Consider the following 23,821-nt stretch of genomic DNA (forward strand, 5'->3'; position numbering starts at 1 on the left):
AAACTAACCCAAAAATTCCACACTGGGTGATGTTTCGGATAATAAGATTATGTAATACATGAAATAAATTTTAATAATATAAGACGCAATTAACAACAAAATAAAAAAAATACGGACAAAAATGTTTGCTTTCCGAATGAACGTTGTAGTCTTTGATGTTACGACCAACAGTAGGGCGTATATTTTTTTCGCTGGTGCATATTGATTACTGCTATTCGCTGCTCAAGGTGTCACGTCATATATAACAAAAGTTTAAGTTAAGGTTTATGCTAGACTGTGAAGCTATAAAGAAGATATGCATTTAAAATTAAGAGAAATACCTATTTTTTAAAACTTTCTTTTTTCTAACAATGTCCTTGTTTCTTCTCCCTTTTTTCTAATTGTTTAATTTTATCTTCTTTAATTTGATGTTCTACTACCTGTTTTCAGTTTGTTAATATTATTTTCATATTTCATATAAAATTAGATTACTCATTCAATTCATTCCCGATTATATTCCCCCATATTCTCACATAGTCTAAGAGACGTGGGCCTACGTCAATTTAGAATTAAAATTAATGTTGAAAAATAGTAACGATAGATTATTATACTCGTATTGGCGGGCATAGAAATAGAAGATGTTGCGATGTTTAGACGTTATGTAACACCTTTATCCACTTGTCTTCAATAGCGCCGCGAGATTTACTAACCAACCAAGAAACTTTCTTGAATTTTCATCCATGGGCCTCCGAGAGCTATGATATTGGCGTTTTAAAGTAAAGTTAGGTCATATCTATAAAAAAAGGTACTTTCGATCTCCGAAAAGTGTTATCGTTATCACATTCTGCTTGTCGATTATCTACATTGTGATTTTTGCTTGTTTGCAATGCCATGTTCTTCGGAAACTTTTCAAATACTTTCTCAATGGGGAATAGCGCGTAATTTCGTTTAATATACTGGTGTTGCTTTTGACATCCGATACTGACAGAAATTAGGACCGCGGGTAAGCGGCATCTGAGATCAATGAGGCCAAAAAGAATTGTAGCTTCGAAATTATATATTTCAGCACCCCGCGCACTGCACCTGATCTCTATATCATCCGTCAACGCGCACAAAAATGCGACAGAAGGCTCAAAATGGTCGCCACGTGGCAAACACGAGTCAACCAATATCGTTAGATCATCCCGGGTGAGTTAGCAATATCGTCCACTTGAAATTTTAGATATGTATTATGTCCGTGTCGTCAAAATAAGACTGTTATTTGAGAATTTTGTTTTGTGGCCACTAAATAAACAAAACCAAACGAATTTCTGATGGGAGTATATGACAATACTAAATTTAATACCACGGACATTGGGTACTCTGCCAACCACTTATTTTATTATCAATCATATCTAAATAGATATCACGAGTACTTTCACCAAGATTTTATTTTATTTTATTAATATTGAGTTATGATTTTACGTTTATATAAAAGCGTTTTGATAAAGGCTGTGTTGTCAGATGTAATATATCCTATGCATTGAAATATCCTCACAATAATAAAGAACTGTGAAATCAGTATATGCGTTAAATCGTAAAACCAAATAAAATGACTTTTGTTTATACAAATACATTTTTCGAAATATCAAAATTTTTATATATTGTCAATATACTGAAATAAGTAAACAACATGATCAAACCCTGTATTATATCGCTAAAAGATTTATTAATGTATATACTAGTATTTTTAGCAACTTATACGCCACTACTTGTACTTGACCCAAATTGATTTAAGAGATTTTATAGAGAACGCGATTTTACAACCTATTGCAAGATAACTGTAGGAATATTTAAAATAATTTGGTGTTGATTATATCTGGAAATGCTGCATCGTTGCAGGCATGGCCGCAAATCAAAAACAGAAAATTTTAAATTGTTCATTCTCGTTGGAAATGTTATAGCTAAAGACATTTCAAAACCGAATTATGTTTGTACTAGTATTCCCTATATAATAAATAAACTAAGGATACGACCAAAATGACCAAAATATATATAGCGAGGTGTGTTTACTAGAGGTAAATTGGTGGCAAACCAGCGACGAGATGACGGTAGAAGATCAATGTGGAGACGGTTTACCGTTATAGACTCGCAGTGGCGTGCGCCAGCCGAGATAATCGACAATGCCGTGGTCAATCATTAGACCGGACCTAAAAGCGATAAATTCTCTCGAAGAGTTAGAAACAATGGAGTCCTTTTAGACGTGCAGAAATGATTTTTAAACTGTCGCCTAATAAACATATGTCCCTGCAAACTATTCCTCGGGTTCTTAGATAAGCCTTTGAACCTAATTTTCGATGTTTTGACGCATGATCACTGATCTAACTTTTACACCAATTAAATTTTCATAGAAAACATTTAATTCGGCTTTAGTTTTGAGCAAAAACATTTCAAATTTTACCCTAAATATTCGGAAATGTTTCAAATTTTTCAGTTAAATTTTGATTCAGATAGTTTGGAGTTTTCTTCACAATCGTTTCATTTGAAGAGAAACTTAAGCAGATCTATGACAATTATTTAACAGATATTGTTTTGAGTACATGAAGAAATTTGTTGCCTTTACGGTTACTATCATAAATGCAACTAGTTAGCTGTTTTGGTTGGTCTGCGGTGAATAATCATCTCAATACACTTAACCAGGTGAAACGTGGTGATAATAAAGCCCCTGGAGGTCCAAGCAACCTCTTTTATTCACTCATCATGCATTTTAGGGTTGTAACCTAAAGTTTGAAACTAGTGATTACCTGTTGCAAGTCTCATAACTCAAGCTTCTCTCCTATTGCTCAATTTATTACTCAGAAATACACATTATTACTTTTGTGCAATTTTTCAACGATAAGGATTGAATATTACGATGAGCTCTATAGTTAAAAAAGACAAGCCATACACGAATCTATGAGCTTTCTACACACGGTCTTCGACTGACGTGCGCAGTAAAACTAGTGGTAGATCGGCCAGAGGCTAATCGCTGGTTTTTTCAGGATCCATCTTTTTGACTGTGCACTAAGCTGCCGAACACAATTTCCAAGTTCTCGGTTATAATTTTTCACGTTCTCCAACTATATTACGGGGAAGAACATAAAATCCGATATAACGTTAACGTCGTCTACGCCCATATAATACGTCTTTAACCGCCAAAGTAATAAACCGCTAAACGTTGCCAACGTTATTTTCGGATCTGTGATGCGGAATAACCTATGGAAAAGTTTCACCCGCGAGATTGTGTTAAACAGAAGCCGCGCTACGCAAGTATATGGCGTGGCGTCGTAAACACTCCTCGGCAGGTTTCGGTTATTTTTGATGTTACACCGACGAAATTTTCGCACGAACCGGGTCGATTTCGAGAATCGCGGATTCGAAAAGAGCGGGAAAACTTTGCGATTTGGGAACTATCGAAAACTTCACCTCCAGAATATCCCTGGGATCTCATATAATCTCTCTTTAAAAAGCAGGGAGTACCATAGCTGCTTATTTATTTATTTAAAGAAGTCTACCTAGCAGGCATGACGCCCCACAACAGGTAGGTTGTTGTTGAAGTGTTAAACAGTTACAAAAGCATTGCAAGTAATGAAGATATGATGAAACATAACCTAAAGTCTTGCCTAACTTAACTCTAATAGAGAAGCAAGAGAATGGGAAAAGACTGAAATTAATATTTATAGTTTAAAACACCAAATTATATTTTCCAGAATAATAAATAACTAAGTTTTACCTATTGCTGGATACTCTCATAAAATTATTTTTCTACTCCCGTCTGTAAAATACCTAATTACCCACCGATCTAGCGTGCGGGAAGCGTCACTTTACCACGTCAGTTTCGTTTCCCACGAATCCGAGCCACTTCGGACATTTCCGGGATTTTACCGCACGGATTTGGGAACAATCGGATGTTTTCGGAGATATTTCCCACGCTTTGAATTTTGACGTTTGTCAATTCTGACGGTCACGTCAGTGAATGTATTCGTGTTGTTTTGCGAAAATGTACCCAAAAAGTAACGGTCGTAGAAAAAGTATAGTATGCAACACGTTCGGTAAACTTTTTAACTCACTCGTTTATTAAAAATTCGCTCCGCTGCGCTCCGCTCGTGTCAAATAAACTCGTGAGTTAAATGCCGTTCACCGCACTTGTTGCATAATACACTATTATCCAATAGTTTGCTTTCACGTAAAGCGCTTTTCACTTTGCCAATGTCCTCTATTAAAAACGATGTTCTGTCAATTTTAATATTTTGCCTGGAAGTATTTCTGCTCTTGGATAGAAATCCACTTTGTAGATTACAGTGAGAACTCTGTCCCATACAGCTAGATGCATCCACATTATGACTATGCAGTAGCAGCTCACTTTACGAATTATAACACAGTATCACCGTTTCTTCTTCTTTATGTGTCGTGTCCTCCTAGCAGGTTGGCTGTCATCATGGAAATTCTGGCTTTTGGTGCGGCTACTAGAAATAATTCTATTGACGTACAGCAATATCTTCTTCGGCGTCTTCTTCTCACACTTCTTTTGCCTTTTATTTTCCTTGGTATTATTAATTGTTGCATGTGGTACCTTTCTCCGTACATAACGTGAACTAGTTAAGCAAGGTTGATTGTTTTTTACAGTATCCACTATCTTTGTTTCTTTTTACATTCGCTGGTACTTTTTCTACCAAAGAAACTCTAAGTATTCGTCTATATACTCACACTTCGAAAGTTTGGTGGATTGATAGAATATAAAACACCTAGTCAATCTGATCTTAATCTGATGTATATATATTCCTTATTCTCAATCTCATTTAAGGCGAATGTCCTCCAGTCTCGTTCAACATGGTACCCACATGGTACCCAGTTAATGTGCATTCTTTTTACTGTTATAATACTGTTTTTCTTCTCTTGAGACTATCGATTGTAAATTTAATTTCAATTTCATGTAATTGGGTTGCAATATGTAAGTAGCCTGTGTTTGTTAATTTGCAATTCTCTCTTATAATAAATGATTGATTAATTATTATAGGGGCTGCCGTTCACATAGATTTATTAAAGTATATATATGCATTTATTAGTTCTTCTAAATAATTAAATATGCAATGCCATTGTGGGATAGTAAAAAAAAAAAACTAATTATCCAAAATTGAACACACAAAATATTACCTGGGGACAAAGTTAAGGAATACATTTAAAAATACGTATACTGAAGATCAAATCTTACTCTATATTTTTAACCGAGTTTAAGAGTTGGCGCTTTCAATATCAGACCCGACATTCATTGACACTGACATTGAGCCTTTCCTTGTAAAGTAAATATTGTTCCAGAGTCTTTCCAACTTCCTCAAAACACTACTCCGTGAGAGATAGTAGATTGTATAACACCAAAATACTCTCTGACGTTAAAAAATTGGCTATACTACCGTGGAATTTGTCTAAATTTTTGAATTCTATCTACAAGGTCACAAGCCTACAGGTTCTACTATAATGCATATCTTAATAAGTTACGGAATAAACTGACATATATCGAAATCTTCCGTTCCACACCCAGTTGAATTCCATAGACGATTTGATGTCACTTTAACAAAGTGGTTTCCATCATAACGGTCAAAATGTTAAAAATACATTCCGATACAGTATATTGATCTATTGCGTGTATGATTTATATGGAATGATAATAAGAGTTCAATGTAACGTCGTCTTAATTTAACAGTTAATTTCTTACTTTTTACCGTATTGAGAAACGCATAATTAAAATAATTTATCGATAATGTAGCGCACAAACAAAGGTTCGACAGAAGCTACGGAAATTTTATCGATTCTCTTGCTATTCCGCGCGCTTGATTAATTGTTTAATCGTTAACGTTTAAACAAATAAGCGATAAGGCTTTGTAGGGTTAATCCTCTTCGTCATCTTTACTATACGAGTCAGACGATACTCTATATTCGTCATGAGTTTTGCTAAATCCTTCAATTACTGCAATTTGAGGAAACACAAATTTTTACATGTAGTTGGTTAACTATTTCCCGAAGTTTTTCCATTACAGTCGCCGCAAAACTAATTTAAGGAGGTTATTGTTCCGAAACTTTTAGAGGGATGATGGCAAGTTCATATCATATTATTTCGAATATGTTCTTACCGAAAGAAGTATTTCTCCATCCCTTGTTTTTCTAATCGTCAAAGTACAATTTAAAAGATTTTGTCTAGGTAGATTTTTATCGGTTTAATATCTCTGCAATCGCCATATCGTATCGTATTACCACAATTTTGGAACTACATGTCTCTAAACCTTTCTTGTCTAAAAAAACTATTACGATGCTTTATATTTTGTTTTCCTATGTAGTTCTAAGATAACAGTACTACACAAGTTGCTTTTTTTATGGTGTCGAAACTTAAACAGCAAGTAGTTTACTGAAAGATACCGAGTATATTCGTGGATTTTGGTTGTGACTTTTATAAAAATTTCTTAACTACTTAAACTGACCATGGCCTATGTTGTAATAGATTGCGTCATATGTCTAGCAAATAAAAAAAATCTAAGTCTAGTTCGGCCATCTGTCGGATACGGTGATTGGGAATACAATAATTGTCCCCTCAATCCACGCATATGAATTAGCAGTACCACCTGTAAAGTTTTAATGATTTGTATATCTATTAAATGTCGTTCTTTTGTCTTAAATCCCTGGTAATGTTAACTTCATGCGGAAGTTACCTTTATTACCCTTGAAACTTTCACTTTTTGAATGTTTTGTTTTGGATTAGTTGGATGAGAAGATGCTATCTTCATACTACTAAATTCATTTCAAATTTCACAACCCCATTAAAATTTGCAATTTATAATAATAATTTTCACTGTCTATCAAAAATCCAAATAAAAAAAATACTTGCACAATAATGGTGGAAAGTTCTATTAATTGCTTTTGTTGTTTTTTAAGCCGTATAGAGAGTTAAATGAAAGCCAAAATTTATTTAATATTAATTAATTAATAACATTTAACCATTTCTATTCAAATTTAAGACAAAGAAATTGAACCTAGTCCATAAACAAAATTTTCAGAAATTGCAGGTTTTAAGGGCGGGAACGGGAATAAAGCAATCCTTTTATACCTTGGAGGAGTTGATCTTTTTTCAAGATATCAATAACAATATCTAGTCAGATGAATGCACCTCATCTATTCTCCGCTTTCGGTGGTAAGTTTCTACGATAATCTTCGTCCAGATGCCCGCAAAGCGCTTTATGTTTTATGTATATTGTATGTTTTCAATATTATGTTGTAAAATTGTTATTCCATGTTATATTTTATTGCTAAGACTGATTCTATGTATACATTTTCTATGTTTGTAACATGCTAATAAATGAAATGAAATGAAAATTAGTGCACATATCACATATTAAAAAAATTACAATTGGTAGTAGTAAGTTCCTACACGTCATCAATCCCTATGACGTGTTGCACCAAGTATGGCAGCCCGTAGGCACCAATTTTTAATTTATTATCGAGTTGCAGTAACAGGACAATTTAAACATATTGCGGCAACGGTACCAGATATTCGTAATCGCAAAAAAAGAGCAAATCCGTCATGCGTATCGCGCGCGGCGCGAGCAATTTCCGTACAGTAAAGTAATAATAATATATTGTAATTTTTACTATCAATTTTGCGCAACCGGCATTGTTTCTAATTTTCTATTAAAACGCGTATACGTATAGCAATAAATTAATAGACCGGTTTGCTCGTTGCGGAGCGTTTTCTGTGAGTAATTTTCGCTACCGAACGCTTGCGCAACGCGCAGGTGCGCTCGACAGAGTTGAAATTCATTATACTACGATGCTGCACAGAAAGGCTTAACTCCACCCCCGTATATAATTTACGAATGGAGAACTGCTTGTCGCCCCACTCTTTTGCCGTGTGTGGTGCGTTTCCAGTCAATGTATTTGCTTTCGCTTATCATGAGTCGCAGAAGCGCCATGAAAATTTCAAATTGGCTTCAAATTTTGAATAAAAAAAAAACAGTTAACAGTTGTCGAGAAAGTTGCACTTCATCAATTTAAATTTTCTATCGGCAAATAGTTTCTAGATTTTTTAGCGTATGCATCTTTGAAAGATTTTAGCATTCCGCCACTCAATTTCTGGATTTCCGCACTTTATCTTTACAACAAATAGAATTAACCGACATTACCTATAACATCACACATTTGTCCACTTCGTGCTATCCCTCGCTTAACAAAACTGACGTAAGATGGTAAAGGATGGCCAGATTTGCTGCCAATACTTTTAATACATTTTTTTATTAAACAAAATAGTACCTTTTTGCATGTTCTTAGAAACCGAAAGGCTTTAAAATATCTAATGTGATCTATAATCATAAACATAATAATATAAAACAAACCTTATTGCCAAATTAAGGGTGTGCATGACTAAAAGTCCGCCAATGGTAAAGCAAAACTAAAGATAAAGCATTCTATTAAAAATTAAACCTGTGATTATGCAATTTTAAAGGCTGTTTTCGGTTTAACGAGCCTTGAGCTATTTGAGGATTAAGCGTGGGAAGACGTAACTCATTGAGTAAGTCCAGGGCACTGTATAAAAAAAAATGAGCGTTATAAAAAAACATTTGGAAAACCTACCACAGCAGAAATTTTGGACTGGTCGGGTAAATTTTGATCCAGACACATATTTTACTGCGTTTTATTTGTTTATTTTTCTGTGAAAGGCAATGAAAACTGCTTGAAAACATTAAGAAAAAAAACTCTAGAGATCTCTTTCGGGTTTTAATATGAAGGCCATGCGAACTTCGGTTTTCATATAAAAATACAAATACAAATGAAATTTAAGAGTTCACAATAATGGTTATAGCTAACTCAACCATGTTTGACTAAATTACAATAATTGTTAATTAACGGTATTTTGGTTCTCCACTTTCAACCTAGTTATATAGTTAACAACGTATTTGTCGCCACATTTCTGGCACAGTTATTGACGAGCAATATCGGTAGTTCCGTCTTATTTGAATTGGAAGTGTTTAGGGTTGCTGCAAATTTTTATTACATTCTTGTTGCATTAGAAAATGTGGAAAATCAGTAAGTACGGATTTTTACATACGAATCTTTAGAGAAATGAGAAGATTGGCAAAACAATACATAAGTATTCATCTATCAATATCAATATACTAAATGAAAAGTATGTTAAGTTATTTAGACTCGACAAAGAGGTCAACAGATTATTTCACCACACACAAAATACCAAGTTTCTTCTTTGCTTCTATTGGCCCCGACGCCTGCTAGGGTCGTTCGGTGAGTCTTCTCGGTGAATGGTGAAGTCCTAGTTAAAAAGGATTGAAAGGATCCATCGCCCTCAAAGGAGGTAGAATAAACTCATAAAATTGGATAATTCATTGCAATGCAAATCTAGATTAATAAATTTACAGACTAAACTAGATGCACCTTTGATGGTAGGTGAAAGAGTCTGTATGACAGTAGATATGGCAGCAAAGAAGCGAGCGACTCATACACCAGTGCAAAGCAAACTCAAATAAGATGTGCTGGATGGAAAACCTGGTCTCCAGGTTTTGTCACCAAGATTTTTTTGGGGAGCTTTCAAATTTAAACCATTGCTGAAAGTTTAACCTAGCCAACGCTGGAACCATGCAATCCGAACATTATGTTTCAATCTAGGAAGGAATTATCTATACTCTAGCAGTAGTACTAATTCCAGTATGGTTTGGAATCTAAAACAAACAAAATCTCGAATCCCATTTGAGTTCTTTTAGGAAATCAGCTTGTGTTTTGTTTCTAATGTCAAGGTTCAATTTCGTGCTCTAGATTGGAGCGCACTTTTTAATTCAATCGAAATTACTGTGACAGAAGACAGAACAGCATTATTAAACGTGTCTGATGATATACATAAAGCCAGTGATCAAAGATTAAATATTGTCTGTATCGTATTGCTGGACTATAGTAAAGCATTTGACGACTTCGATTACAGGCTGCAGACAGCTAAACTACAGTATTCGAAAAAATACCGTTGTCGGTCAAGTCTTTACAATTATTATTAGTAATATGAAAGAAATGGAATACAATTTGTGTTCATATTGCTGTCGTTCAAGGTTTTAACAAGATTGTTATTAAACGAATACTAATAATAATACTAAATCGCTTCTTTTATTTTGTTTTGTGAGCGTTATGCCAAAAGATCAGTAAATATATTCTGCAAAAAGAGGAAATATCCGGGAAAAGGGACCGTCTAGCCACCCCAAATATCGCAACGTCCAGTGCATTTGTTTCCACCGTCCATTTTTATAAGTACAGCAGCGCTTTTCGAGAGACTCTCGGAAGGAATTCGCGCCTCTCGTCTCTCGACATTTTTTCGCCGCTTCTCTCCTTTATCGACCATAAATTTTATTATTATCCTCTTAAGTACCGTCTCGAAAGTCGCGCGCGGTTAATCATTACGCACTGGAAAATTCGTATACCGGCGGAATAAATCTAAAAAAGGCGGAATGTCCCCCCCGTTCCCCCGTCTTCCGTAACCAGCAACGGTCGCATATTTCGCGCGTTTCTTCGTCTGCGACTGTCTCGCGTTAATTTTTTCCCGTTTGTTTCGGCCCTTTGAGGACGCCGCATGCGAAAAAATAAAAGCGCGCGAGACGAGGTTTATCGCGAGGCGGGTGAAAAAAAGAAAAAAATTCGCGTATATATACGTTTCGCGGGTTTAAAATTTCCAGGACCGGTTTTACGCCAGGTCCGGAGACCATCTTTTAACGTAAAATCAAGAACTTGCTTCTTACAAACTGGTTTCTGATCAATGTAAAAACCGTAGACTTGAAAAATAATAACAAATCGACTTTTATTTCAAAATAAAAATAATAAACTGTTACCTACGTTAGCCCCACTGGGCGAAGTCTAGCAATAGCTAGTCATACACGAGAGAAAAAAATCAGCGATACTGCCCCAATGAATTGGTTTGTTTAAACTTGAAGTAATTGCTCTTCTCCTCCTTGTTGTTTTATAAGGCTTTTGCCTTGTGCTCTATAGTCAGCTCTCATGCCATAATATGAGGGGACGTCCAAGAGGTCTGCTCAGGGCCATCGTACAATATCAAGATTACCGCAAAGTTCTCTGGTGTCTTCGCTTCTTTTGTGGTCCCTCAGTGTGTAGTCTGTTATAGCTCTTAGAGTTCCCATCTCTGTTGTTCGGATGATTCTTTTTGTTGTCGAGTTTTCCGCTCTTGTTTATACAGCGTATGGCCATATTACAGCTTGCAGGTACCCTGCTGGTAAGGCTGCCTTGGTTGTTTGCCATTTTACTTCTTTTTGGAGATCTCCGCTGCTCGTAACGCTAACGCCGAAATAATTAAAACTCTTGACCTACAGGTTCATTGAAAATGGCCAATTTAAATCGTCTGGGCTCTTTTGATATTGTTAGTGATTTAGATTTTGCTACCGATATCTTCATGTTGCACTGGAGGCGATGTTTTCGAACTTAAAGAGCATTCTCTGTAGGTAGTCTTCATCTTCCGATATCAACACGGCATCGTCCGCATAGCAGATTATCTTTATTTCTTTGTCCCCTAGTCGGTATCCCTTTCCAATTTTCTTCACTTCAGATATTAGTTCATCCATTATCAGATTGGAAAGAATGTCGTCTTGTCTTATTCCTGTCTGCATAGGTATTTTGCGTGCTTTTCTGCCCTCCACTTGTATTTGAGTCAGTCAGTCAGTCAGTAGATTTGTTTGAAATTCTTCTTCCCATAGTTTCTTCTGCGGCTTTCAGAATGTTTTGATTTTATTCTTTGCCAGGCAGTTTCGACATTGTCAATTTCTGTAATATGATTACTGTCTATTTTGTCTTTGAGTCTTTGTTGATTGCAATTGCTCGGACAGTGAAAACTTTTTTTAAACATAGCCATTTTATGTTAGAATTATAAAACGGCTATGTTTAAAAAAAGTTAGAATTTAATAAGTTCGAGTTCTTGATTAACAAATTGAAAATTAGTTATTATTTCAAACTGAAAATAAAGTTGTGTTTCACCATCGTATGTCCATATTTTGCAATATTTTCTAGACTTAAGGAAATCGGACGTATATATAATAAAAAAACAACGGAGGCAAGATAGACCCATGTGACACTCCAGACAGTACTTGGCAAGAGAAATAGTCACCTAAATGTACCCTCTGTAACTTATCAGAGAGGTAAGGTCCAATTCAGGGTATTGATTAGGATTAGTCCAACAACACGAGGGTACTTTGCATGCTATGATCGTAAGCTTCCATGATAATATCCATTGCTGTCGTCAGAGCAGCAACTGTTGCATATACTAATTTTGATATCCAGCTAACTTAATCTAATAAGAGGAAGAAGAAAACCCACCGACTCTTTTTAGGTTATCTATGTTGGTTGTTGTTTGGGTTCTGCAATGATAATTTATCATCAAAGAGAGAGTTAGGAAATACACACATTAACATTCGGCTGAACTTTAGTAAGAGTGTGACTACGAAATTATTTACTATAGTTCGAGAAGAATTTCTTCCACATATTTGCTTTCATCGAACTTGGGCACAATTTCCAAAAATTCCAGGTTCGTTGGTCTTAGTCTCTCTTCTAAAAGCATTTTCAAATCAGTGTAGTTAGTGTCGGATGAAATTGAAAATTCATACCTCCTCTATTTCTTTCGTTCTACTATTCAATTCTTAAAAACTAAGATTTATTTTTTTTTACTTGGGAAAAGAAAATATTGATAATAATATATTTATAATAATATAACAACAATTTTCTGGAAGATTATTCTCAAACTGCCCTAACAGGCACCAAACTCTTAGAAAATGATGAGGGAACAACAGAGTAGTGATTTAAAACGAGGTTCAAACTCACGTGTAAATGGTGAAGACGAATTGCGTACAATCCAAACATCCCAAACAAGCTTCAAACTAATGTGAAAGCAAAAACCTTATACGCGCAACTTCGGCACTTTACGTTTTTATTTTCGTTATTTACTACAGCTAAAATAAAATTGGCGGGCCATTAACGTGGCGGTTGCGAATAACCTATTTTGACTGGTTTCTAAAAAATTGGAAAATGATGTAAAATTGGAGCACAATTTTATGGATTTCACATAACCATAAGATTTTCGAGCAATATTTCAGAGATTTCCCAATGATTTCGAAAAATATAATATTGAAATTTCAACAGTCTTTCAAAAATTTGTGTCTAATCTTGGATACAAAATTAAATTGTACCAATCATATTATCAAAAATTTAATTAAAATTTCGCTTTGTGATTCTTTCAAATTCAAATTGTATTCATCGGGGCCAAATTCTAATGAGTGTCTTCGATAAACGAAGAATACAGGTGGATGCTGAATTATTTAAATTGTTTTTGCTTGTATTATTTATTTATTAATTTATTTAGTATTATGCATTTAGTGATGAACGAAAAATGTGTATCTTTTCTTATATACACTACAAACAAATTACCGCATTTGAAAATTTGGGGACTTACTTCCAGTTATACCGGAAGTATGGCTCAACTTGCTTATTTTAAACAGAACACTTTATCTAATTTAGAATTAATAAATAAATTAACTTGTAACTACAAGAATTTAATCTGCCACAAAATCTTGATCGATAAAAAAGTGCGACCCGCACTTTCAAGCCAAGCAACCAAGCAAGATTCCAATCGGAATTCAACAAACGAACGGAAGATACACTCTTGTGGTGATTTCAGAAATAATAAAAGAAATATGTCACAGGTTTCACACATATATACGCAACAATTTCAATAAATGACACTCCAATATATCTAAGTTCATAGATTGCCTAAAAGCCGGCAGCCAACATAAACAAAGGCTTAAAACTGTTCAGGTAGTAATTATGATTGAACTGCCCACCGTTTGAGCCTTAGAGAATATATTTCTGCTAATTTAAATCTCCTCTCCAAAATTCCGCAAAAGTCATAAAAAATCAACAAAACGTGGAAGTGAAAATATGTTGTCAAAATCTTAAGTTAACAGGCTTTTAGTCAGGAATTAAGAGCAACGTTTACAACAGGAAGTTTTAATTTTTTAAATTTATTTTTTTTAATGCAATTATTTTTTTAGTTTTGTTTGTAAATTAAAAAATGCGTTAATTATAATTTCTCTTTAGTATGCAAATAGGTGCCTGGAGTTTTGGAACACCCTATACAAATTGTGGTACGAGAGTGTATCAATAAGTTCGCCAATAAAGCGGGCAATAGTGTGTTCACAATGCCCGTTTTCTTCGACTGAACCAATGTTTATATGGAATATTTCCCCAAATATTGACTGCCGGATTTCAACTGTAAATAAATTGCGAAATTTACACTATAAAAAGAATAAATACGCTACCTAAATACATCGTTCTGTATAAACAGCGTAAATCCCAACCGATCCTACAGCCACGCGCACTCCAAAACGGATTAATCCGTGCAAGATATCAACACAACAAATCACAAAAAAAAAACAGTCCGTAAAATCTGCCCCGTAGCAGACCGGTGCTGGTTTTACATCATCCCGGAAAATAAAATCAAATGTCCCGTCGGTTTGAATAACAACACACGAACCCCCGTATTCCAGCGCGGTTTAATGTTGTCCGGTGAGTGCATAAAACAAAAGACGGCCGCTATATCGTGCTGTCCACCACCGTGATTCACAATCCGTTAACGAGAACGAGGAAACGCACTCATATTACGTTCAAAACGATCAATAGGCCGCAATAGTAAACACAATAAATTCGTCAACATCCTCCTCAATATTTTGTCAATCCGAAATTCAAAATTCAAGTGAAACCGAAACCCGCCGACGTCGTCGGTCGTCGGAACTTCGAACACCAAGCATGACAAGTATGTAAAGTATTGTAGGAATTGTAGGCACTGCTCACGTTACATTCGATATTTTCGCTCGAAACACACTACGAAATGTATGAAAATCGTCCTTAAACTACTAAGTACTTACCAAATTCGAAAACTGGAGCCTCTACGGCAACTTTCACGTTAATTAGGACGGATTTTGGTCCGTTAATACGAAGAGTTTGTCTGTTTGTGGTATGCCAGGAATGGTACAAAGAATCTGGACAACGCGAAGATTACGGCGCACACTAAACGCGCATAGTAAACGTTCTAAAGCCAGTTTTCAGCCAACGCTCTCCCCGCATTAAAAGCGGTTATATTCGTTTTGATCGCAATCACTGTCGCCATCTCGCGGACTCTGAATTGATAACAGCAAGACCACGCCCGTGATGTTACAGATTTCTCCACAAAATTTTCAAATATATTTTGTCTTTTCTTGGGCCACAGAAATTGCCGGAATCGGCAAGCAAGGAATTTAGGCGGTAAATGCAAATTTTTGGTTGAAGTACGTCGAGCGTGCTCAATCATACATAAATATACAAACTTCAGCCAGAAAAAAATGTAAATTGTTATTGTAAATTTTGAACAAAACCAAGAATTAAAATAAACAACCAAACCATTTTAAATTACTATAACAATTTATATACACATTTAAAAAAAAAAAGTATGTCAATTATTCAACTTTATCAGATGGTTCTTGAGCTGTTCCAGTTTTCGGACTCTTCTTCTTTTCAAGCAGCATTTCCAACAGCTTTTCCTCCCTGGCTTTCTTTCTGGCAGCTTTCATTTCCTTCTTTTGTTCCTTTTCTTTCTTTTCCAGCATTTCCTTGAATTTATCATCCTTTGGATCAACTGAATAACCAAAGTGCTTTTTGACCTCCTCAATCAAACGTTCTCTCCGTAACTGCAAAAATCAATATTAAATTGTTTACACTTTTTCAAAAGAGAAAAAAAATCCGCACCCATTTAAATTTATCTTACAATCTTTAGTAATTAATATAACTATAAAACATTAATTTTCTAAATAGACATTAAAAGGCATAAATACTTTAAAAACAAATTAATTAACCTATTGCAATATTAAACTTTTAATATAGAAAGCAAAAATGAAGGTTGTTCAAACAAATTAAAGCCAAATGTTTAGTAATAAAGATCTTCAACCGCTGCTTTTAATCATTAACAGTTACCAACATTTATTAAATGGGAATCTATGCAAACCTGTCTAGCAACTTTCACTTTAACACTGTGAGCTCAGTTTGATCCCACCATACTTTGCAGCACAGTGTAAGAGACAATCAGGTAAAATACACTTTTTTCTTTGGTTACCCATGCACAGCCATTTAATACAATAATCAAGGGGCAAAAAAATACTACCTTTGCATCCAAAGCTTCATTTTCTTTTTTAGCAATTTTGTTTTGCAACTGTTGCTTCCATTCTTCCAGTTTGAGCATTTTCTCAGCAATTTCGTTCTGCCTTTTCATAACCCTTTCATATTTCTCTTGCTTAATTTTCTTAGCTTCTTCGACCATGTGAGGAATTGTAAAGGGATATGATACCCTTTCATATTCCATTGCGTCTTCTAATTCCTCTTTTACAGGCCAACACAAAGCGGGATCGACGCCAGATGCAGCGCCGTATCGACCGTAGACCCGTCTCATGTACTTCAAAGTACCGTGATGCCACAACTTAGGCTCAGGGTAAGGATTTGTTTCCATAAGCATATTGCGGTGAGCTTCATTTAAGCGCGATTTGTTTCGTTTCCGTTCAATTTGGGCTTCTTTATGCCTTAATTCATCGTCAAAAACTGCAACAAATTTTTAATTTTCACAAACTGCCAACATTTTATTCCTTACCATCTTCGCTTTGGGCTTGTTCGCTTTCAAGTGCTTTTATATTTAATTCACTTGAAGCGGTAGAATTCAGTCTATTGCACTGCGCTACTGACCGGCAATGATAAATGAACATTTTTCGAAAACACTCATTTCGAATCATTTCTTCTGCCAACAGGAAAACAAAATAGGTTAGGTTTTCTCACAGACCCTGATTTGGTGGGTTTTACGACAGTGACCTTAACAAACACCTTCAAAATTAGTAAATGGAAACCGACCAACTTCTTGTTTGGCTATGAATGTCAACGTGTCAAAACATTTTTAAAATGTTTGAAACATGATTTTACTTACGAAACGGATTAATTAGACTTATTTTTTAAAACATGTTAGTATTATTCCGATAGTCACCTTTTTACAATTATTTCAGAAAACCGTTTGTGTCAAAAAAGCCATAGAAAATCCCAGCAAAATGCAAAAGAAAGGTGAGTGAGTTTATTATAATTGTTTTAAAAATTGTAACATTTTAACTATTTTAGCCGATTCGAATAATACGCTCAAATACGTTAGCTTGATAACGTTAACATTGCAAAATGCAATTTTGGGGTTGAGTATGCGATACGCAAGAACCCGAGATGGAGATATGTTTTTTTCTTCAACTGGTAAGTTATTGCTTTATTACGCTGGTTCTACAGCAAGTTCTTTTTATGAAATATTTAATTTTTTAATCTGCACGTCAAACTTCTCGAACAAAATGGGGCTTTAGATAAGGATATCAAATTTATTGGAGCGGATTATGTTATCACATGTTCCGCATTATATTTATACACAATTGCTTTCTCTTATACTAACTAACCAAAGCTAACCGTTTTGTTTGATAAAAATAAAAATTTAACACTAGATTTCCTTAACTTGCCCTGAACTCAATGTTTTCTATACACCAAAGACACAAATTTGTGAGGCCAGATGTATGCAAGTATATTTTTTATCTCAAAATTAGCAAGTACCAACTGATGAGTTGCCTTCTTACTATGGATTGAGTTAGTTATTTAGTTAAAAAAAGAGGACAAACATTATGAAGAAAGAAAGAGTTTTCGCTTGATCTAGCAGCTTTCAACTGAGCCAAATTTTGCCATTGAATTTCATTTCTAAGTTTTTAAACCAAAAGACATATTTATAAATAAAATAGATAAATAAACGATTTTTGTGGTGCACGGCTAAGAACCAGTAATATTTTTAGCTGTTCTCATGTCGGAAGTGGTCAAATTTGTAACTTGCGTTGCAATTGTTTACGTAGAAGCGGGTGGTGTTGCCAAACTGATAGACACCATTGACAAACAGTTAATCAAACAGCCCATGGACACTTTAAAAGTTTGCGTTCCTTCCTTTGTCTACCTTGTTCAGAATAATCTTCTTTATGTATCGGCTTCTCATTTAGATGCTGCAACTTACCAGGTAAGCAATTTCTTGTTATGCACCACAAACCACTCTGTTCTTTCCAGGTTACTTATCAGTTAAAAATATTGACAACGGCAATGTTTTCGGTCTTCATACTAAAACGGACATTATTAAATACTCAATGGTTCTCTCTGGTGACTCTCATCGTAGGGGTTGTTCTCGTCCAGTTGGCACAAGGCGGTGAATCTGTCTCGTCCCACAATGCCGAAGGACAAAATCGATTCATAGGGTTTATGGCCGCACTGGCTGCTTGTGTACTCTCTGGATTCGCGGGGGTATATTTTGAGAAAATGCTCAAGGGCAGTGACGTAACCGTATGGATGCGGAATGTGCAATTATCCATGTGCTCCATTCCTTTTGGATGGCTGTCTTGCTACTTATATGATGGAGCAGCTATCAGAGAGAAGGGTTTCTTTTTCGGATACGATAAATTTGTTAATTACTTAGTGCTACTACAAGCGGTAGGAGGTTTAATTGTGGCCGTTGTTGTTAAATATGCGGATAACATTTTAAAAGGCTTTGCTACTTCTTTAGCGATAGTGATCTCTTGCGTGGCTTCTATTTATATTTTCGATTTTCAATTAAGCGCACAGTTTGCTTTGGGGGCTGCTTTTGTAATTTTTTCAATCTTCCTTTACGGCTATACTCCTAAAAAATTGGAATCTTCAGGTGCTTTCAAGGTATAATGATAAGTGAGTTTATGATAAAAAGGTTTTTTAATTTATAAGGCCAGTTTGTTTCAAAAATAATTGATTACATATAAAACAGTGGCACCAAGTGTCAGATGTGAGAAAGACCTCTTCATGTGATATAAGAGAAGCAGAAAGTTTGTTTAATTTGAACAACAAAAATATTAAAAGTATGTCAATAGGAACCAGTGAATATTACAAATATATAGAATAAGGATACTGTATATAGTGATAAAAGATTTTGGACAATTTAATAGCAAACAAGAAGCTAATCATAGTAATGATGAAAATAGGTGAAGGTTTAATATATTTTTGCATACATGGTGATAATCTCATCGATAACAATAAGGTACTAATGGAGGGAAAACATCGTTATCTGTTGTAAAAATAATTAAATAAGTATTAAAGTAAACATTTTTTTATTTCAATATGCACCCTATAACCAGAAGTTCTCTTTTTATATATAATTCTGCAAATATACAACCCTGTTTGGAATCACTGCTTCTCTACACAAAGGGCAGATTTTCTGATAGCTTAGACTATTATGGATGCAGTTCCAACAAAATATGTGACCACAAGGTGTCGCTGTAGGGTTCTCAATATTTTCTGAGCAGACAATGCAGCCTTTTGTCGACAGAGTTGATGTATTGGCTTTGGTGCTTTCACTTCTGTCAGTTGAAAATGCATTAAATAAGTTTTGAAAAATGGTAAACAATGTATAAAATATTGTTAATCGACCCAATATGTTAAAGCTTCCTGAGAATGTGTCATCGTGCATCCACTGACGCAGCAATGCCTAAAATAAATGACATTACCCACTAAAATGATGACAATGCTTAGCTTACATATCTTATGCTGGTCAGTCTATTTGGAACACTGTAGTATTTCTTATCAATGTAAAATAAAGAATGGTGCAGTCGTTTCAATGGCTGCTTTTGGTCTCTTATAAACTGCAGTAACTGCAATAATTTGTCTTTGGCATCTTGAGTTAGACTGGATGAATTTTTTATTTTTTTTTCTGAGATGATTATGAATCTGTCCAGCATTGGTTCACCACCAATATATAGAGCCAGCCATACTGCCTGACACTGAAATGTATACAGAAATTGAGTAAGAATACTTATTAGGGCTTTTACTTACAGCTCGCGATGGAATGGCATTATGTGAAATTCTAATTATTCCAGTGTATTCCTCTCCCAATGTCTGGATATTGCTGAAAGATGTTAAAACGTAGTACCAAGCATTCACAAATAATGAAACAGATTCCCGTAGTCTGTGGTAAATTCGGGTGTTATATTGTCTCAATAATGAATGTATTCTAGTTTCTACCTCGTTCACGAAATTCTCGTCTCTTTGGTTACATCTCAAAATATCCGCAACTTGAGCTTCGTAAAATGACATTTTTTTTTATAAGTTATATTTTTACATTTATATGCTTTTATGTTTTTAATAATACTAAAAGGTTTTATGGGATAGAATATTCCCTGTCAACATAAAGTTTGTTTTGGGATATATGCTTTGGCATAGATCGAGGAAAAGGAAGTCATCTTCACAACGTTTTTGAGTTTCAAATTTAAAAACTTAACCTCAACGTTTAGAGAAGGTAATTTTAAATATTTTCAAAGTTCATTCCTAATGATTGCGAGTTTTAGTCACTGCCATGGATTTTAAAGATCACAGAAAAGTTGAGCAGAAAGTTCACCAAACCCTATATGCCAATCTGGATCTTCTTACAAGGAGATACCCAACAAGGAAGGAATTTAAGGCGATATTTAGAAAGGACATGTTTGTAAAAAATAACAAAGCCGCATTTTTCGAAGTTATGTACTATTTGTTAGAAATACTTGATCCACAATTAGTTAAAGAAAAACTAATAAGTTGGCCACCTTATGATCCTAAGCAAGAGCCAAAATGCCGAAATGAAATTCTTAAATGTATCAATGAGCTAAATTCACGTTTTGAAAATGCAGATATACCATTGTGTCAGGCATCTAGTTTAATATCGCCTGGGGGCTACCGCTTTGCCAAATTTTTGTTGAAGATATCGGAATTGGCTCTGTATGAGTATCTTTGTAAAAATACAGAAAATGACATTCTCTATAAGTTAAAAGTAGCTAAAAATTCGACCAGTGTTTCAAAAAATCAGCTAAATAATTTGCGTAAGGAAACAAATTCAATTGAAAGAGAAACCAAAATGCTCTATTCTAACTTTAAGCATCATTATATAGATTTGTCAGAACAAGCTTTAGAGTTGCATGAAAATATTGTAAAGTTGGACGCAGACACAAGAAAAGCGAAAATTGAATACCAGTCTATGACCAAAGAGTTTAACTTGAAATTTCCATTATATCCATCACTTGAAAGTATAAGGCGAGAACTAGAAAAGTTGCAAAAGCAAACTCAAACAATTCAGAGCATCTATACACTACTTGAAGATTGCGATCGCTTGGTAGAATCTTTGAAACACTCAGAGTTAAGGTTTGATCCTGATTCAGTCCAAAGTGAGTTGCAGATGTGTGTAATCGGCAAGGGGCAAATTGATTTAGCGGCGTTTTTTCGGGAAGTTTCTGTATTTATTGAAAGGCACTTGCTGAAATTACCGAATTTTTCTCCCGCTTTTCTTAATAAAAAAAGAGAGCAGGTGCAAAATTCTATTCTGCAATACAACCGATTATCAACATATTTCGACAACCAGCATGGTCAGTTGACAAATTTGATGGAGGACTTACACACGGAGTTAAGGTAGTTTGGAAATTTTTTGAAACCCTTTGATTGGCTGTACAATAATTTTATAGAAAAACCCATCATGCTATAAAAATATATTTTTTGTTGCAACTGAAGTGAGACAAAAGAAATGCATTTATTTTTATCCAGTCTATTTTTTCTCGTGCTTTTTTATAATTTCGAGTATGTCTTCAACGTCTTCTTTGGATCCGAGGAAAATGGGAGATCTGTCATGTAATCCTTGAGGCTGAACGTCCAATATTGGAATTTTCCCGTTAGACGCAAGGCCCCCAGCGTTTGTAACAATATGAGCCATTGGAATACACTCATATAATAAACGTAGCTAGAAAGGACAATAAACATTTTATATATTTTTACATAATTTAAAATTCAAATAAATATGTGATAATGTAATATTCAATGCTTCATTGTTTTTCTGAATAGAATCATATAGAACACTATATCCATACCTTTCCTTTAGGAGATGACGTGGTTGCTGGATAAATAAATATTCCCCCATATTTAATAGTCCTATGCACGTCAGCAACCATAGAACCTACATATCTAGCGTTGTAGGTTTTTCCTTTGGCCGGGTCCTTCTTATTATTGACATATTCTTTGACCGCCTCGTCCCATTGGTGAGTGTAACCTTCGTTGATTGCATATATCTTCCCTTTAGAAGGTATTCTCATATTCTTATCGGTTAGGATAAATTCGCCTATGCTGGGATCCAACATGAACCCGTTAACACTGTTGCCCAGCGAAAGCACCATCATGGTGGCGCTACCATACAGGGCGTAACCTGCAGCGACCACTTTGGTACCTGGTTGGAGAGCATCTTTCAACGAAGGGATACTGTTATCTTCCTTTTTCATTATCGCGAATATCGAGCCTATTGAAACTAGGCAGTCTATATTGGAGGAGCCATCTAGCGGGTCGAACGCTACTATGTATTTTCCTCTTCTCTCTGTCTCAACCTATGTATTTATTTAAGATAACAGTTAATGGGGCAATTCATTGAGAGCACTATTTTTAGATTTTAAAGTACCATAAAGTGGCGATTTAACAATGTAAAAGAAACATACTTCTATTACAGTTTCGTTTTCTTCTGAAATCAACAGAGCCGCGGTGTACGAAGACTTCAGCATATTAATGAAGAGATCGTTGGCTAGAACGTCCAGTTTTTTTACCTCCTCCCCTTGGACGTTGGTTTCACCAGCCATTCCAAATCTGAAATATTTTGCACCATGGAAAAATTGTTACGCCACTGGTCGCAAAATTGTTTTCGTCATTAACACCGTAAATTTTGGAAATTAAATTAATTTATAACCTATATTTCAGCTCTTTCAGAAATTGACCTAATTTGCATAATAAGAAATGTTTATGCCTCTGATGTTTGCATTCTATTTTTAACATAACAGTTTAGTGCCTATAAGTAAGATAACGGAAAGCGTTTCGTTTTAAAAATAACAGAAACGATCGCAAAATTACAATCGTAAGATAGAGAGTACTAACAGTTGGGTGATCCCTGCCCGACGCACGGCACTGCTGATAACTTTCACTGCCGTCTGGATCGCATTTAGGAGTTGAGTGAGTTCACCAGTAGCGTACGGTACTTTACTTTGTTCGGCGAGTACAAATCTCGTGAGAGTCACACAGTTCGAGTCCAAATGTTGCCCGCTCATGGTTAGGAAAGTTCAACACGACCTCACGCATTCGCTTACATACGGAGACTGACTGATACTGATATAAATAAATTAAAACGAAAATATCACTAACCTTTGCGCGTGGTGTTTTGGAACGGTGTCGATATCGGAATCAAATTGCTGATAAAATTATAATCTCGTTAAACCGCGTATTTACACTCGTTTGTTTTTGAATTGTTTTTCTCTTGAACTAAAGGCTAACTTTCAGGTTTTTATATTAAATTGATTAAATATTAAATCATTAAAAATCCCATGTCTAAAGTTTTATTAATTTCGTCATCATGATGTGAAAATGTGTTCTGACTAAAACTGTCCCAAATTTCAACAAAAGTTATGTACGATTCAAGAGAATTACAAAAGGAAATATTTTGGGGTATTTCCAAAAGCTGGTGCAAAATAGAAAGACCATTCTTTCGGATTAATATAACACCCGCTTACATTAGGTATAAATACATTGCACGGATTTTTTACGTTTAATGAAAGTCGTATGAATGCTGGTACAATATACAAAGAGACAAGATAACTTTAAAGTTATTTTTTGTTTTTTTTTTAACTTTATTGTTAATACT

General features: G+C 35.0%; 5 protein-coding genes across 12 annotated transcripts in view; 2 read left to right on the forward strand and 3 right to left on the reverse strand.

Annotated features, from left to right (window-relative positions):
* Positions 1–15,128, reverse strand: part of LOC132701563 (protein scalloped) — a 125,782-nt gene extending 110,654 nt beyond the window's left edge. For 3 of the 5 annotated variants that reach the window (XM_060669613.1, XM_060669609.1, XM_060669611.1), the window contains exon 1: positions 14,955–15,128. Coding sequence is in view for 1 of the 5 variants with exons in the window: in XM_060669612.1 (XP_060525595.1) it covers positions 14,349–14,358 (10 nt within the window). In the remaining 4 variants the exon portion in view is untranslated. Of the gene's footprint in view, positions 1–14,348; positions 14,488–14,954 lie in introns of those variants that run through there. The other 2 variants (XM_060669612.1, XM_060669610.1) reach the window with 2 other exon arrangements.
* Positions 895–19,234, forward strand: LOC132701564 (UDP-N-acetylglucosamine transporter). Of its 4 annotated transcripts, none has more exons than XM_060669615.1 (7): positions 895–982; positions 1,046–1,167; positions 16,447–16,546; positions 17,106–17,160; positions 17,215–17,337; positions 17,973–18,130; positions 18,178–19,234. In XM_060669615.1, exons 2-7 carry the CDS (start codon positions 1,097–1,099, stop codon positions 18,817–18,819), a joined length of 1,149 nt encoding a protein of 382 aa, XP_060525598.1. In that variant the 5' UTR covers positions 895–982; positions 1,046–1,096; the 3' UTR covers positions 18,820–19,234. The 4 variants fall into 4 exon arrangements, with proteins under 4 accessions (XP_060525598.1, XP_060525597.1, XP_060525600.1 ...); XM_060669614.1 differs by having other exon boundaries at positions 905–982; positions 17,916–18,130; XM_060669617.1 differs by lacking the exons at positions 895–982; positions 1,046–1,167 and adding an exon at positions 14,702–14,842 and having other exon boundaries at positions 17,916–18,130.
* Positions 19,235–19,264: 30 nt separating this feature from the next.
* On the reverse strand, positions 19,265–20,237 carry LOC132701567 (peroxisome assembly protein 10-A-like). The gene is made up of 3 exons (XM_060669621.1): positions 19,963–20,237; positions 19,668–19,910; positions 19,265–19,618 (listed from the first exon to the last, which is right to left on the reverse strand). Exons 1-3 carry the CDS (start codon positions 20,221–20,223, stop codon positions 19,280–19,282), a joined length of 843 nt encoding a protein of 280 aa, XP_060525604.1. The 5' UTR covers positions 20,224–20,237; the 3' UTR covers positions 19,265–19,279.
* A 47-nt stretch (positions 20,238–20,284) lies between these two features.
* Positions 20,285–21,568, forward strand: LOC132701565 (uncharacterized). The gene is made up of 2 exons (XM_060669619.1): positions 20,285–20,425; positions 20,475–21,568. Exon 2 carries the CDS (start codon positions 20,483–20,485, stop codon positions 21,566–21,568), a length of 1,086 nt encoding a protein of 361 aa, XP_060525602.1. The 5' UTR covers positions 20,285–20,425; positions 20,475–20,482.
* A 123-nt stretch (positions 21,569–21,691) lies between these two features.
* On the reverse strand, positions 21,692–23,301 carry LOC132701566 (fructose-1,6-bisphosphatase 1). The gene is made up of 4 exons (XM_060669620.1): positions 23,062–23,301; positions 22,632–22,776; positions 22,017–22,523; positions 21,692–21,889 (listed from the first exon to the last, which is right to left on the reverse strand). Exons 1-4 carry the CDS (start codon positions 23,229–23,231, stop codon positions 21,698–21,700), a joined length of 1,014 nt encoding a protein of 337 aa, XP_060525603.1. The 5' UTR covers positions 23,232–23,301; the 3' UTR covers positions 21,692–21,697.
* Between the last annotated feature and the right edge of the window lie 520 nt (positions 23,302–23,821).

The sequence above is a fragment of the Cylas formicarius genome, unplaced genomic scaffold (genome assembly GCF_029955315.1).
Source record: "Cylas formicarius isolate icCylForm1 unplaced genomic scaffold, icCylForm1.1 PGA_scaffold_4__25_contigs__length_36172078, whole genome shotgun sequence".
NCBI classification, from domain to species: domain Eukaryota; kingdom Metazoa; phylum Arthropoda; class Insecta; order Coleoptera; family Brentidae; genus Cylas; species Cylas formicarius.